The 15,146-nt window shown below is 52.2% G+C and overlaps 2 protein-coding genes across 4 annotated transcripts in view; one reads left to right on the top strand and one right to left on the bottom strand.

Moving 5' to 3' along the window:
* The window catches only part of HEMK1 (HemK methyltransferase family member 1), a 31,845-nt gene extending 27,312 nt beyond the window's left edge, over positions 1-4,533 (bottom strand). For 2 of the 3 annotated variants that reach the window (XM_040076524.2, XM_040076526.2), the window contains exons 1-3: positions 4,408-4,533; positions 1,630-2,043; positions 731-822 (exon numbers count right to left, since the gene is read on the bottom strand). In XM_040076524.2, coding sequence (XP_039932458.1) covers positions 731-822; positions 1,630-1,887 — 350 coding nt within the window. In that variant the 5' untranslated portion in view covers positions 1,888-2,043; positions 4,408-4,533. Of the gene's footprint in view, positions 1-730; positions 823-1,629; positions 2,044-2,171; positions 2,212-4,407 lie in introns of those variants that run through there. The other variant, XM_040076525.2, reaches the window with a different exon arrangement.
* A 227-nt stretch (positions 4,534-4,760) lies between these two features.
* On the top strand, positions 4,761-15,087 carry C12H3orf18 (chromosome 12 C3orf18 homolog). Its single transcript, XM_040076603.2, has 5 exons — positions 4,761-4,826; positions 8,088-8,483; positions 9,798-9,823; positions 11,293-11,422; positions 12,630-15,087. The coding sequence occupies exons 2-5, from the start codon at positions 8,250-8,252 to the stop codon at positions 12,708-12,710; spliced, it is 471 nt and encodes a 156-aa protein (XP_039932537.1). The 5' UTR covers positions 4,761-4,826; positions 8,088-8,249; the 3' UTR covers positions 12,711-15,087.
* The last annotated feature ends 59 nt before the right edge of the window (positions 15,088-15,146 follow it).

The raw sequence follows: 15,146 nt of genomic DNA, 5'->3' as shown, positions 1-15,146 counted from the left end.
TCGAGGCTGTGTCCAAACGTGCTGGGTGCAGGAAGGTGACTGGGAGTAGTCAGCATGGATTCACCAAGGGGAAATCATTCCTGAGTGAGCTGATAGCCACCCATGACACAATGACCAGCTTGGTGCATCAAAACCACGTCTTGACCTTCCCTAGGGTTCTGGCACTGTCTCCCATATCCTCATATACAAGCTGATGCAGTACAGACTGGATAAATAGGGTGGGCTGGAAGCAGACTGAACTTGCAGGCTTGGAAGGTTTACTTCAGCAGCACAAGGCTCAGCTGAAGGCTGATTCCTAGTGGAGCACCCCGGGAGCAATATCCCACAACACCTTAATGTCTGGGTGAAGGGACAGAGCACCCTTGGCATGCCTGCAGTGACAGAGAATAAATTGGGAGGAGTAGTTAACGGACCAGATGGGTGTGCAACTTTTCAGAGAGACCTCTGGAGAAATAGGCTGACAGGAATCTCATAAAATTCAGCAAGGAATAATACGAAATCATATAAACTGGGGAGGAATAACCCCATGCACCAGTACAGGCTGGGGCCTGACCAACTGCAGTGGTCTTGCAGGTGGACAAGTTGTGCCTCTCACCTGAATCACCATAAGAGACCATCACAGCACAGTTACTTGACATCTGAGCTGTCTTCCCTCTGCTGCCATTCTCCTGGCTGCTTTTAGGCTGAAGGAAAGCCCTCCAAAGGAACAGGTACAAGAGGATGCTCCTACCTTTGCAGCCGCTTGTGGCTCAGCTGCTGGATTTGCTCCTGCTGCAGTGCTGTAAGTGGAGTGTGGAGGCTTTTGGAATCCAGGCTCTGAAACTGAAGACAAAGTCACTTTAAAACCTGCCCACCTGTGTCAGGTGTTATGTGGGGTCGTTGGTTGGAGACAGACAAACAACACAGCTCACCCAGGGTCCTCGACAAACAGCACGTTTTATTGCTCAGAGCTCCTTTTAATAGGGGGTTTGAATTTCCCAGGCTTGGATAGCCGATTGTTTGGGATCTCTGCACTGCCCAGTCATGTGTGTGCATGCAGGGTTGAGAGGGGCTGGCTGAGGTCTCTGTTTGAGTTCAAATCTATCCAATCATCGCCTTACCCAGGGACCCGTGTACTTCTGCACTAGGCAAGCCAAAATGGATCATGGCCAGATTCACCTTATCCAGCTACAGACCGGCTGTACTGTGACAGGAGCATCCTCTGCCACCCTGCCAGGGGCATCCTGCAGGGTGATAGAGCATGCTGACAAACACAATTGCTTGGGACTGCTGGAAACCAGCTGGAGAGAATCAGAAGAACCCATCTGCACGTTTAGAAACACACCTTTACAACGGTTCTTCCGCTGCTTCTTGGGGTTCACAAGAATAATTAAAATTAAGAATAACTTCATCACGCAAGTCAGTGTGGATGTTTATGTTACACTTCACTTTCGGGAAAGAGAGGGTTTAAGAGACCCCTGAGTGTTCTACTGGCAATAATAAACTACTCCTCACCCTCTCTGCCATCTAAGGGAGGATAAGTTGGTAAGTTGTTCTACTCCTGCTAAATGAGATAAAAAGGTAAGAGATCCAATCAAAATGAACAACTGAGAGGCACACACAGACCTTATTCTTTTCCTGTTACTTAACTGTTTTTGCTCCCAGGACAAACGACACAATATATTGACTGGATTCTTGTGCTTCAGGGATCCCATTTGTCTCGAACACCTTCTGCCAATAGCTGACCATATCAGTGGCAGTCACGAGCCCAGGTCCTGCACTGCAGCTCCTCCTCAGAAACAAATGCTTTGGACTGAGGACAGCACCTTTACTTGGAGTCCCTCGCCCTGGCACATGCTGGGGTGGGAGGTTCAACTTCCTGAGCAGTGGATGGATGAGGCATCTCATTGTGGTGAAGTTTCTGGCTTCCACACGCGTTCCTCGTTGCCACCTACTGATGGTCAGTGCTGAGATTCACCTGGTGCTACCACAGGTCACTGGCTAAGCACCAGCTGACCACAGTCAGTGTGTTCTCCACAGGGCAGCATTTGCAGCTCTTCCAGACTAGAAAACAAGGCAAGAGAAGAATGTGAATTCCTCCGGCTACTAAACAACAGGTTCCCCTGTGACAGAATGCAACTGCTTGCCCTAATCCCAGTCCACAAACACAAAACCAATTACTCACACCGTACCAGTAACAAAGGACTCCCCAAGAAAAGATTCAGGTGACAGCCAACCAGCTAAGAATTGCAACCCACTTCTCCCCAGAGCAGCCCAGCTCCAGAGGTCAGTCCGTGCCCATGGTGGCAGGGCAGAAGTGAGCTGCTCTCACACAGGCACAGCTCTTCCGCCTGTCTGTAGTCCCAGAAAGCCAGTGACACACACACTTCAGATCCAGTCCTTGGCTCCCCACCCCACAGGTGGGTCACTCTGGTTTCCCTGGAGGAAGACCAGTCTCTCCGAGATTATTTCTTTTATTCCCCTCTCTGTTCATAAACCACAAGTTGGAGGTTGGCAGGGATGTTCACAGAAAACCTAGACTTCATGGATCGAAGGTCTTTCACACTGTCACCATCCCCAGAGGGCAAACAAAGGGGCACAGAGCCAGAGCTGAACTGCTCAGAGCAGAGCTGAAGGAGAAAACCTCTCAATGTACTAGAAGGAAGAGAAACACTTGAAAGATGCAAAGGCCAGAAAGGGCAAACCCTGCTAGAGGGAAGTCGGTCTCTTAAAGCAGAGGAGAGGCAGAGCCAGACAGAGGGGGAATAAAAACAAACAAGATGACTGCAGGAGACAAAAGAAATGAAACCTTACAAAACAGCTGCTGCATATCACACTTGGAACTGTGTGAGACCAACAGAACAACAACCACATTCTCCTGCTGTGCTCCATGAGAAATGAGGGCCCTTCTCCTTTCTGACTCACAGCCCCTGAAGCAACTATGGATTTCCCTGAGCACTCATTGCCATTACTCTATTGATGGCTGCTTTTCAACACTGTCTGAGAGAGGCAACTTCCTCTACTCCAATTTCTCCAAAAAACCACCACACAAACAACTGCCCCCTAGGAATGCTGCTGCAGGAAGAGCTGGGGAGACCAACTTGGCTCCAGCCTGGCAAATGCTGGCACCACAGTCCTGCTCCTGCTGCACAGGGAAACCCTGGAACACTCAGGCCTGCACAGCCCTCCTTTGTAAAATCAAACACAGCCCAGGGAAGCACAGAATGTCTGCTGCAAAGATCTGCAGATTGTCTTACCTGCTACCTCCTGGCAAAGGGGTGGATGCTCTAAGAGCTCTTTTTACCATCTGCATTACTCTCAGCAGAGAGACAGTCCCCATGAAAACTTGCCTTTCTGTCAGCTACATTATTTATTTGGGAAGCTTCCCACCTCAATCTTATTTACTGCTACAAGAGGTACACTAGAAGAATAAAACACTAACAACCATTAGCATTCTAAGGAAGACAGAGAAGACTTTAATTGGCAGTAGTAGAAACAATTTGCACAGAATCACTAGGGTTGGAAGGGACCTTTGGAGATCATCCAGTCCAACTTCCCAACCAACGAAGGTGACACAGGAACATGGCCAGGTGGGTTTAGCATATCTCCAGAGAGGGAGACTCCATGAGCCCCCTGAGCAGCCTATTCCAGTGCTCTGCCACCCTCAGTGTAAAGAACTTCTTCCTAATGTTGACGTGAAACTTCTTGTGTTTCACTTTATGGCCATTACTCCTCATCCTGTTGCTGAGCATTACCCTCTTGACTGCCTCCTCTGATATATTTATATGCATTAATGAGATCCCCTCTCACCTTTCTCTGGACTCAAACAGGCCCAACTCCGGCAGTCTCTGATAAGACATACACCAGAGCCTTCAGCATCTCTGCTGCCCTCTGCTAGACCCTCTCCAGCGGCTCCTTGTTCTTGTCTCTCGTAATAAAGGACACCAGCTACTGACGTGAAGTCCCTGTATGCCACCTCTCGGTACAAATAGCTGCCTGCACACAGGTAGGAAGCAGATTTCCTTTCCCCTCTGCAGTTCCGTGGTTTGTTCCTTTCAGCCCCAGCTGTCACTCCCTGCAGCCTCACACAGGTGGCTGCGGAAAGGCCCAGCCACTCGCACTCTCGGCCCTGCCCCACTCACAGGCTTCAGCACGGGCCGGAGCTCGCACTGCCCCGTTCCAGGCGCTGTCAGCGTCCGGCTGAGCCAGCCCCGCGGCCACACAGGGGAGGGCAGCCAGGAACTGCCGACCCGCGCCGGCGAACGAGCCATGTGAGCAGCGCCGGGACGGAAGGCGGCTCCTCTTCCAGCCTCTCCGCTTTCCCTGCACACGCAGCACCATGAGCACGGTCGGGGGCTCCCTTCGCCTGAGCGGCGAGAGCGGGCCCGGGGCTGCTCTGAGGCGAGCGCACGCACAGTGACGCCTCACCTCACGGCTCACGGCGCGGCCGGGGACACGGCCTGCTCCCTCGGAGGCCGGGAGCCCAACCGGCTCCCAGTGGGGCTGGGGGCGCAGCCGGCTGCCTCGGGGAGCGGGGCCGAGCACGCAGCCGCCTGCGGTCCGGCGGCACGGCCGTGAAGGAGCGGCCGCGCACGGATCCGCTCCTCAGCGCACCGCCGGCCCGCCGCCGTCGCGCGCACGAGTGACAGCCGCACCGACCAATCGCCAGCCGGGCCCCGCGGGCGCCGACCAATGGCCGGGGGCTCCGTGCGGCGGGGCGGGGCCGGCGGTGGTTGCGCGCGGAGCCGAGCGGCGCGGCCCGGCCCGGCCCCCGCGGCCCCGGGCGCGGCCCCCGGCGGCCGCTCCGCCCGCGCCCCGCGGGACCGGACCCTCGGCGGGAGCGCGCAGTAAGTGCCGGCCCGGCCGCCCCGGCGCGGGGGGCGCTTCCAGGGACGGGCGTGGTGGGGCCGGGCCGCGCCGCGGGGGTGGCCGGCCGCGCCGTCCCGTCCCTATCGCGGGCGCTGCGGGGCCGCCGCCGCCTCTCGGGGGCCGTGTCCCGGGCGGGCCCGGCGGAGCCGGCTGTGAGCCTGCGGCTGAGCAGCGGGAAGGGCCCCGTAACCCGTTATCCGCCTGGAAACTTCTCCTCGGGAGGGGAAGGAGGGACTTCCCGCAGGGACGGAGCCCCGGGCGGCGGCGGGGCGGCACTGCCCGCACGGGCACAGCGCGGTCGCCGCCGCTCCAGTGTGTGGGAGCGGGGTCAGAGGAGCGGTGGCATCGCTGGGGGAGAGCCCCGCGCCTGGAGCAGGGTGGGACGGGACCGTGCTCCCATCGAACAGCGGGAGGGTGGCAGCCGGCGAGCTCCGGGGCAGCGGGCACGCACGGTCGGGGCTTCCCCGCTGCCCTGGAGCCTGGTCAGCTCTGGAGATCCCAAAAGTTCCCCCGCTGGGAAGCCACGTCCCGTTGCCAGCAGCAACACGGTGTCGCTTGCATTGCTGAATTACTAGAGATACCTCATCTTGATCAAGTAATGCAGAAACTATAGTTGTTATTATTCTTCATCCAGAGACTCTTTGACCCGTCTTCATCCCTGTGACAAAAATTGCTGTTCTGTCACACCCAAAATGAAACAGCAGCACAGAGAGATTAAAGCTAAGACTTCAGAAAAGGCTCAGGGTGGGGCACAAAACAATTTTCTGCATCTCAGAAGTGGGCAGCGCAGAGATCAGTTTGGAAATGCTGGCTTGGGAGAGAAACGAGCGTGTTCTCCTTATTTGCAGACCCAGCAGAGCCCAGCACAGGGCAGCCCTGGCTGTGTGAGGAGCTCTCTTGGTGCAGGCAGTGGAACAATGCCAGCTGGCAGCAGCTGAGGATCTGGTTCCTCTTCTGTTCTATTTGTGCATGGGCTATGCTGGAACCTGCCAGTGATAGGTAGTAGCTGTCCCTGGCCCTACAGCTGCCCTCAGAGGCTTGGAGTGTGCTCAGCCTGCAGATCAAACTTCCAGCACCAGAGTGACAACTGGGAAAGGAAGGTGGTAGGGAAAAATGATCCACCCCAGCTCTGCCGTGTACGCTGCAGGCCCTGGGCCATCCTTGCTCTCAGCCTCCCTCTCTGTGTGTCTGCAGGCCCAGGAGGAGCTGGGGAGCAGAAACAGCCCTATCTGGACCTGGAAGTGGTTGTTTAAGCCAGGTCAGAAACCTTTGACATCCTGCTTTTAGAGCTAGGTCTGTGGGCACGGGAATCCTTCAGCATGAGCAAGACGCCAGGAGCAAGAAAATGAGCCCCCATTCTCCCTCGACCAGGTTTTCAGCTGGCTCATTTTAACACAGCCTTTTTTGGTTTTTCAGAACTGACACCACATTCAGCTGAAGGCTTAACCCGTTTTGTTTCCAAAATTCAGGAGCTGTCCAAGATCTAGAGCCATACTCTGCAAAGCCCTTGGGCCTGCTTCACTCCTTTCACTTAGGCTCTTTTTCCCCTTTTTATTTCCTTGGTAGTGGCTTTTTTAAAAATGGGTATTATCATTATGGAAAGTTTCCCTGAATAGCACAAATGGATTCTGCCTGTGCAGCTGCTCGATCTGCTCAATAATTCCTTGCTTTTCTCTGCTGGGCTCTCACTGCTGCTGCTGCTGTTATTATTGTGACACTGATTTCAAATTTGCCATCTTTGTGCCCAGGTGTCCAGTACACCTGAGCTCTGCTGTGGTCAGTGATGGCTGGAGAAGTCCAGGTGCCCCGTGGTTTAAGCAGAGTGCAGGACTTAATGGTCAGTGAAGGGCACAGTGCCCTTCAGCAGCAATGAGCTCGTGACCCAGCACACTGTTAGGAGAGACCAGAGCAGAACTGTTACTGTTCACATTTTTCTGGAAACTCCAGAGAGTTTCACAGCTCCCACAGTCTCCCAGGCACTTCAGAATTCCCCTTTGCTTCACAAAGTTGTTTCCAGGGGGCCGGGATGGGGCCTGCATGGCATTTACCTGCTCAGGGAGCTGCAGGACGAGCCGAGGTGACCACTCCAGCTCGGACTGACCACGGCACAGCCTGGTCCTGCTTGCCTGGGCTGGCTTCCCTGCTCCAGTTGTTAGTGGCAGATGTTGATCACGCTGGTTCCTGCAGTTGTGGACAGCAGTGAGGCACCACATTATGGGAACTGCTCCGTAACCTTGCCTGGAATGGAACAGAGCGGAGCAGAACAATGGCTCGTTCCTCTTTGCAGGCACATCTTTTTCTGCTCAGAGCTCACTAACCCCTCTGTCCCAGCTGCATTCCAGCCCAGAGATGTAATGTCTGCTAAACTGCAGGGAAATCGCCAGAGAAATGCTACAGAAGTTCTCAGATCAGCTCAGCTCCAGAGGTAGCTGCGTTTTCAGGGAAGCAACTGACGATCTCAAGTTACATACAGTGCTCTTACAAGCAAAGTGTGCAAATACTTCCCATAGGCTCATCCCATGGTGTTTTGCAACTCTTGATCATTTGCACAATGGAAGGATGAAGCAATTAAAGCCTTTCGTGTTCTCAGCATGAACAGATCTATCAAATTTCACAACTCCAGTCCAAAATTGGACTAATTTTAAAGTTAATATTGATAATTGCCAGTGCATGACTAAGCTTGAGTGGGTGCTTTCATGAGGGATTGAGAAATACTCGGTGTCTTTAGATGGAGGATTGATGCAACCCACCCTTTCCAGAGCACATGGGATGAGCAGTAGCGGTGCAAGGACTCACCACAACAGGGAACTCCTACTTTGGATTCAATAAAAAGCACCCTGAGATACAGAGTGTCATTTTATTGGGCGTGTTCCCACTGATAAGGGGATCAATGCAACTTTCCAAACATTAAAAGGAAGAGACAGAAGCAGGAAAATGCTCTATCCTAGGACAGATAGAGACCATCTGGTGCAGCCTGGGGCACACCAGAGACAAGGGTGCTGCGGTCATCCCCACACAGATCTCCAGGTTACTGCAAGGAGGCAGAGCTGAAGCAGTGAGGGGAGAATTATCACCAAGTGAATCAGGCATGATTTTGGGGCTCTCAGTACACTCAAAAAATGTTTTTCTTATTTTGAGCAGGCATTCAGAAACTCTGCTGGTGAACTGGGGAGCTGTGGGAAAGGTTGTGCCTGTGTCCAAGAGCTCTGCATCGTTCATTTGTTCTCATTCTCTCCTAGGCCGAGTCCAGTGTGATTCCTACCCTGAAGAAAACCCATCAGTGGTGATGCTGCAGCAGAGGTCTCACGTGAGGGCCCTCGATGGGAAGGGCAGCCCTCCACTTCTGTAGCTGATGGGAGAGGACAACAGTTTGGTGACAGGAGCTACCAAGAGCTGGCAGGATGAGTTACAGCCCACCCTCTGTGCATGACTTGGATCACAGCACCCCCACCACGGCCAAGCCAGGCCCAGGGACAGCTATGGATGTGACTGTACCACAGACACCCACCATAAGCCCTGAGACTACCAGCTTCAACAGCACCAAAATCCCAGATGTGGCCAGCACTGCGCCTGGCATGAGCACCATGCTGCTTTCCTTTGGGATCATTACTGTGATTGGGTTGGCTGTAGCAATGGTAAGAGAGCCCAGCTAAACATCCCTGTCTCTTGGGGGTGGAGGGTGGCTAGAGGTTCTAGGACTAATTTGCACTGAATAATTGATTTACAGTCTATTAAAGTCTCACCCAAAACTGCTGGGAACTGATAGTTCCTGAGATGCCTTTCTTTTTAAGGCCTTTATCAAATGCTCCAGTATTTTTGCAGTCTCCCTGAGATCTGGTCCAAATGGGAAGCTCAGCAGGCCTAGGAGAAACCATATGTAGTATCGGTATTTGTTTTTAATAGCAATAGGAAGTTCAGTTAAAAGGAAAACAGATTTTGTTCTGACTTGTTACCTGGAACAGCTGCATTGATTTAAACCTTCTGTTGGGCACCACAAGAAAGTTTATCCATATTAACTTTTCAAGCACACTGTTGGAACCATGTCTGTGGACGTGGCGTAATTCTTTTTGAGTTAAAGTGGCCTGAATCCATCTCAGCAAGGCTCACCCTGGACTGCTTTTCCAAGGTTCTGCATGCTGGGTATCAGTCCTTGAGGGTTTGGTATGTCACTAACCTTGCCATTAATGCTGTGGGCAGAAGCTTCCAGAAACCCTGGTTCTGAGCCCACCGTGGGCAGTGCAAGGGCTGCAGCTCTCCTTTTGTGTAACCAGATCATTTCCCTGCCAACAGAGAAGGTAGCAGCAAGCTCCCCTTCCTCGTACACGGAAGGGCTTCACTAATACAGCCATCAGAGGAGCCTACTGCAGAATTTCATTGCAGGCCCCAGGAGGAGTTTTTCCAAAAGCCCCTAAGAAAACCTGGAAACGGTCAAAAGTTCCCAAGAGCAGCGTCCAGCGTTCGTAGTTCTCAGAACAAGGCTGTGGAGGCCCAGAGCCTCCCTTTCTTCCCAGCACAGGCTGACAGAGGCAAGTCCCTGAGCATGCCCTCCCTCTTTGCTTCTTCCCTTTGTACTGGGGAGGGGGTAGCAGCACTCCTGCGCTGCAGGAAATCTACAGATGAGAACCACAAAGGGAACCTTTTTCATCCACTCTTAAATTGCAGCATTTGTCCTGCAGCCACAGAAATGTGCTGACCTACACCTGATAATACACCTAATACTCTTCCTCCTACTAACACACCTAATAAGAGGCCGCTGAGCACTTAGTGCCAGACAGGATGTGCTGCCAGGTTCACAGTGATTAATATGAAGTGTCATTTTTGTTGTCACTTCTGCCTTCCCCCACTTTAGTGCACAGTGACACCTCTTTCCCATGTGCCCAAAATTTCTCTTCTCGGCTATTCCCCGTCCTGCTGGGACTGCTGTAATGATGCTGCTTTTTCTCCTTCAGGTTCTGTATATCAGGAAGAGGAAGAGGTAAGTGAGATCTGTTACTGGCTGGAGGGAACTCAGTGCTTCAAAATGCAGAGCGATCTCAGAGGAGTTGGGGAGAGTTTCAGTGCTGGCTGTGTGAGAACGTGGTGTGACCGAGGCTGGGACATGGCACTCCTGGGACTGGGCATCCCTCTGACACCAGTGTCAAGGACCTCACAGCTCTGGAAGGAGAATAAGGCTGAGCAGGAGGAGGTCAGGGATTCTGCAGACTCATCACACTTCACCTGTGAGATGCATCAGAACAGGAGAGGGTTATGGGTGTATAAAGATGCTGGGAACTCCATTGTGAAAGCTGTGGAGCTTGGGTTTCAGCCATTCCCAGATTCCTATGTTTTCTAGCAGCCCAGGCAGTGACAGCAGCACAGTGCAGAGATGCTTCTTCAGCCCAGGAGTTAATGTCTTAATTTCCTTGCTAAGCTCCTGGCTGAAAATAGAGAGGAGAGCAGCACACAGGGAGAATCACGTCTTGATTCTTCCATCTCACAGCAGGGACTCCAGTGAAGATCCATGAGGATCCTCCTGCCTCCCTGACTCCTTGAGGCAGACCTGGCCAGGCCACAGACTTGCAGAAAATGCTGCTGCCCACTGTAAAATTTCCAAGGCCAGCCCCAAAGCCCAAGTCTGGGTGCTGCTGCAGGAGCAGCCAATGCTGGGCCCATGAAAGCAGGCTGGAGATAATGGTTGTGCTGGTAAGCCCATGGAGAAGCAGGGGGAGAATGTGTCATCCTAACACTTTGCAGAATAGATATTTGTGGTGACACTGCCAGTAACTGCTTGTGTGTTTCCTTCTACTCCAAAACTGAGCTATAGCCAAAGGCAAGACTCAGTGTTTTCCCAGGAGCCACCCCATCCATCATCCATCTCTGAGGAGACCCTAATAATTCATAGCTCGGTCTCTTGGAGCAATGATACAAGAGCAGGAACAGTGTCCACAGGCATCCTGTGAGAATCTCTCTCTTTCCTATTTGTTTTCTGTTATTTTCTGTTTAATTTTGTGTACTTCAGTCCCAGAGTTAAAGTACTCTCAGGCCACTGGAGCTTGAAGTGAACTGCTGCTAGCAGACTGTGACAGGGCAGGATGGGCTGGTGGGGGCAGAAGGACAGGGGGAGAAGTCACAAAATGCCAAACCAGTTATGTTCCATCGTTCCTTTTGTCCGTCCACATAAAGCCTAATCTTTCAAGGTCTGCAAGAACTTAACTCCCGATTCCTCTGAGTGTAAATGCCTGCCAACACAGATTAGTGATGGCAGTTAATCCCTGTAACTGCATTCTGGGTGTTTTCCACTCCTGCCAGCTGTGTCTAGTGGGCTCTTAGCCTCACCCAGCAAGAGGCACAGGAGCAGAATCCCTGTGCAGCAGGAGAGGCAGCGTGCAGAAAGCCTCAGCAGTGGGGAGGGGAAGCAGCCTGAGCCCGTCTCAACCAAGGCTTTCCCTTCCCTCCCACGGGCAGGTTGGAGAAGCTACGGCACCAGCTCATGCCCATGTACAACTTTGATCCCACCGAGGAACAGGACGAGCTGGAGCAGGAGCTGCTGGAACATGGGCGGGATGCAGCATCTTCCCAGGCATCACAGAGCAAGGTAGGCAGCAACCACCACGAGTGGCACTGCAGCCACTGCCACCTGCACTGCTGGCTTTCAGGGCCGAGGAGGCTGTGTAGAGCTGCAGGGGAGGGAAGCCGTGTAAGACCTCAGGAGGACTTCCCCCTCTCTGCCAGCCCTGGAGCAGGGACTTGAGCATTTTGGAGTGCTTAGGGTGGACTGAGGACTCAGGCAGGTCTTTGACAGGAGGCTCTCACCATGTTTGGGTCCAGATTCACAATGTTGTCTGTTCCTTTGTCCCCACCAGCACACAAAAAGCCTTTTTAAAAGAGCCAGCAGGGATGGTTGGAATAGCTGTCTCTTACCCAGTGACAGCCTGTCCTTGGAGCAGGCACACCTTTCCTTTCACGCATTCCTCTCCCACTGCTCTGTGTTGCCCGTGTCATCCCCTGCTTTTCCCATTCAGGAGCAGGAGTTCTCCCAAATAGTTCTGTTTCCGCTCACTTTATACCTTCAGAAAATCTGTAGCAAGCTTCGTGTGGGCAGAAAAGGAAAGAGGAAATAATAAATACAACTGTAATTATAAAATATTTACCTTGAGACATTCTCAACCTGCTGAAGAGCACAAAGGAGTTGTGTTAGAATATGAAAGATAACCAACATATGGACTATCCTAGTTTGGAAAAACAGGAACTATAGTGTATAAAAGCAAAGGATCTTCTCCTCCAAGCAGCACATACTAGAACAACATCAAATCCCTCTATTACTCCACATAGGGGGCTTACCTGGAGGTCGTAAAGGGGGGAAGTTGTAAGGCCAGAGTTAACCTCAGCACAGTAAAACCAGAATTATCCTCTCCAGGGACTGGCCAGCAGGATACCTCAGATCCCTCTTGCTAATGCTTGGGAAGTATAAGAGTTTAGAGATTCAATGTAAAAAGAGAGGGAGAGCCTAAAACAACAGCTCAAGTTCAGGCAATGGCACATTTCCAGACCTTCTTGCTATCTCAAGCCTTTTCATGCTGCCTTGTATTTATAAATAGCGAGACCCAGTAATCCAATGATGTGGGGATTTTAAACCGGCATGGATGTGCTGACTTACTCTCCAGCCTGTTGTATTTTCCTGTCACAGCCTCGTTAATGCCTTGTTAGCCAGGCAGCCTCCCCTGGAAGGGCTGCATTGAGTTCCAAGCACAGCCCTGAGCCAGGCAGCCGTGCTGGCTCTCAGCTCTCCTGCTCCCCCGCAGGTGCTGCTGCCGAGTCAGGGAGCCCCGCAGAGACCCAGCCGCCTCGTGTTCACCGACGTGGCCAACGCCATCAATGCATGACCAGGCCCCGCCCTGCTCCCGGAGCCTGCTGAGAACGAGGAGGAAGAAGCCAACAAAGCAGTGACTTCCCTCAAGCATGGCTGATCCAATGAGCCCAGCCGGTCACCTGTTGGTTTGTGTTACAAACGGGCACAGGGGGTGCCACTGCTCTGGGAAGCAAAGCCTTTGTAAGGGCAGTGGTGATTTTCTGGTGTGTGTGTTAACCACTGCAAGGTGCTGAGCTCCAGTTGCTGGGCTGGCACTGCCTGGCACCACCTACCAAGCTTTGTGGTTAGAACAGTGCCTGCTTCGTGTAGATTAGTCTGTCAGAGCACAGCTCCGTGCTCTCTGGTCAGGGAAGGAGATGGGTGCACATTTCAGAGACCTTCTCCACTGGCTGTGTGTGCCCAGGCCCCGAGGAAAGCGATGGCTGAGTCTGTGCAGTGAGCACGGCTCTGGCCCGTCCTGGGCAGGGACTGGTGGCAAAGCCTCTGAGCCAGGAGAGCTGCCTGCCCCAGCTGAGGGTGACCTGGGGCACAGCAGGGACAACACAACCGCGGGATTGTCCCCTCCCAGGCCTGTGGCTGCTGATAAACACGCACCAGGGTGATGTTGAAGCATGGGGAATTCAGTGGCTTTAAAAAGTGAAACAGTGAACATATGGGTGATAACATGTTAACTGAGGAAGTGGCTGAGTATCCCAAATTAGAGCTACTGTATGGACAGAGAATATTTCACACAGCTACAGGCTGGGACTGTCACTGTCTGGCTCTGTGAGCCCTGCTGCTGAGCTAGGGATAACAGTGCTTGGCCCACAGAGAGGAGTTGAGCAGAACTAGGGTTCCAATGCCATTTATCCCCTCCTGCTTTGGCTCAGGGAAGTTTCTACAGTGCAGAGTGTTAACCAGGAAAAAAAGATTAAGCTTTAAAATACTTTCTTTTAAAAAAGGAAAAACGTGTATTGGCTCAACAACAGCCCAATGCATGCCCCCTGAGATGACTAACAGCTGGTTTGTACTTCCTTACCTGCCAGGAGCTGCAGTCAGAGCCTTCTCTTCTTCCTGCTGAAGGGAACACAGAGCTTTGCATTAGCCTCTGCTCCAGTTACCTGCTAGGAACAGGTAGGTGGGACTAGACAGGTAAGCCAGGGGTTTCCCTGTAGCATCTCGCTGCCTGTGCATCCTTCAGGGCTGCTGGAGGAAGAGAGTGCAAAGGGGTCTCTGCCCAGCCAGGCTCTGATCAGCTCCTGTTCTTTGCGTGGTTACAGGCATTTGTCAATCCAGTTTTATTCCATCCACAGCACCAGGTAAAAGGGAATCTGGCAAGCCAAAATCTGAATGCAGATCTAAAGCTTTATGCAAGTTGTTTCAGAGTGGCAATTCAGGTATCATGTGCTTTGTTTCAAGTTTGGAGCTGCCAGTTAGTTTTTGTTCTCCCAACTACTTTCTTTTCTTCCCCTGTGTGATTGTTTTTCCCACAGTCATTAAATGCAGACTCTTTCCTGGGTCCTTTTCCTGGCTCCTGCAGGGCACAGCTCCTTACCTGCATTCCCACTTCCCCTGACACAGCTTCCCACAGGGCTAAATTGCTTTAGATTTCCAGTATCCAGATGTCTTTTTAGAACTAGGGGGTTCTGGGAGTACCTTAGGGGGGTTGGAGCTGGAAAACAGCCCAGTCCTCATGGCCAGGGGATGTGGCAGGAGGCAGTCCCAGGCTGCTGCTGCTGCTGTTTGTCCCCAGGGATGCTGCTGGAAGGAAGGTGCATGGGTACAAACACTCAGTGTAATGCAGATTAGGTCCTTAGAATTTGGAGTCTGTCTGTGGGTATTCCCAGGGATCAGCTGGGACACAAACACCTCCCAACACGCACATGTCTCAGCTCCTGCAGGTGTTTACTGAGAGCAGCCACACATCTGATTTCTCCTTTCACTGCCTGCCCCCTTTCCCTGCTCTGCAGCAGTACAGGGTTGCAGTGGCAGTAGGAGAGTCCAGCTGTCTTAAATTGCAGCATTTTCCCCAGAACTCTTAGGACTGGAAGTTCAGTGGTTGTTTTAAACTCAACAAAAGGCAAGCATGAGCTGAGCTGTTTCCTCAATGCCTCAGCCCAGTGTGCTGCAGCACAACAACAAACTCACCTACAGAGGAATTCTTTGAAGCATTCTCCCTGTGATGGTAGGCTTTGTCCTGTGATGACTGCCCTTAGAGTAAAGAAGTACAGATAATGACTAAAAGAATATTATGGGTAATTGCTGGGCTCGGACTGGAGTATTCTTTTAGTTGCATAGCACCTCCTCTCACAGTTCTTGGCTGTATAGTAGCAGAAGCATTATGATGTAATTTAATTCAAGTGTTTCTGTGTTTTAAAGCATTGAAATATAATTAAACTGTTTACATGAAAGTCTAGTATGATTGTCATTTTCCCACTGAAACTGCTGGGAGTGTATCCCCAGTATCTGC

This window comes from Hirundo rustica, chromosome 12, assembly GCF_015227805.2.
Source record: "Hirundo rustica isolate bHirRus1 chromosome 12, bHirRus1.pri.v3, whole genome shotgun sequence".
Classification (NCBI taxonomy): Eukaryota; Metazoa; Chordata; class Aves; order Passeriformes; family Hirundinidae; genus Hirundo; species Hirundo rustica.
The sequence above is the reverse complement of the archived record's forward strand: the minus strand, read 5'-3'. Positions and strand labels throughout refer to the sequence as shown.

Excerpts from the sequence above, each read along its gene's own strand:
- C12H3orf18 (XM_040076603.2), top strand. The coding sequence starts at position 8,250 with ATGAGTTACAGCCCACCCTCTGTGCATGACTTGGATCACAGCACCCCC. Across the intron at positions 8,484-9,797 it reads TTGGGTTGGCTGTAGCAATG|GTTCTGTATATCAGGAAGAG; the intron begins GTAAGAGAGCCC and ends TTTCTCCTTCAG. Across the intron at positions 9,824-11,292 it reads TATATCAGGAAGAGGAAGAG|GTTGGAGAAGCTACGGCACC; the intron begins GTAAGTGAGATC and ends TCCCACGGGCAG.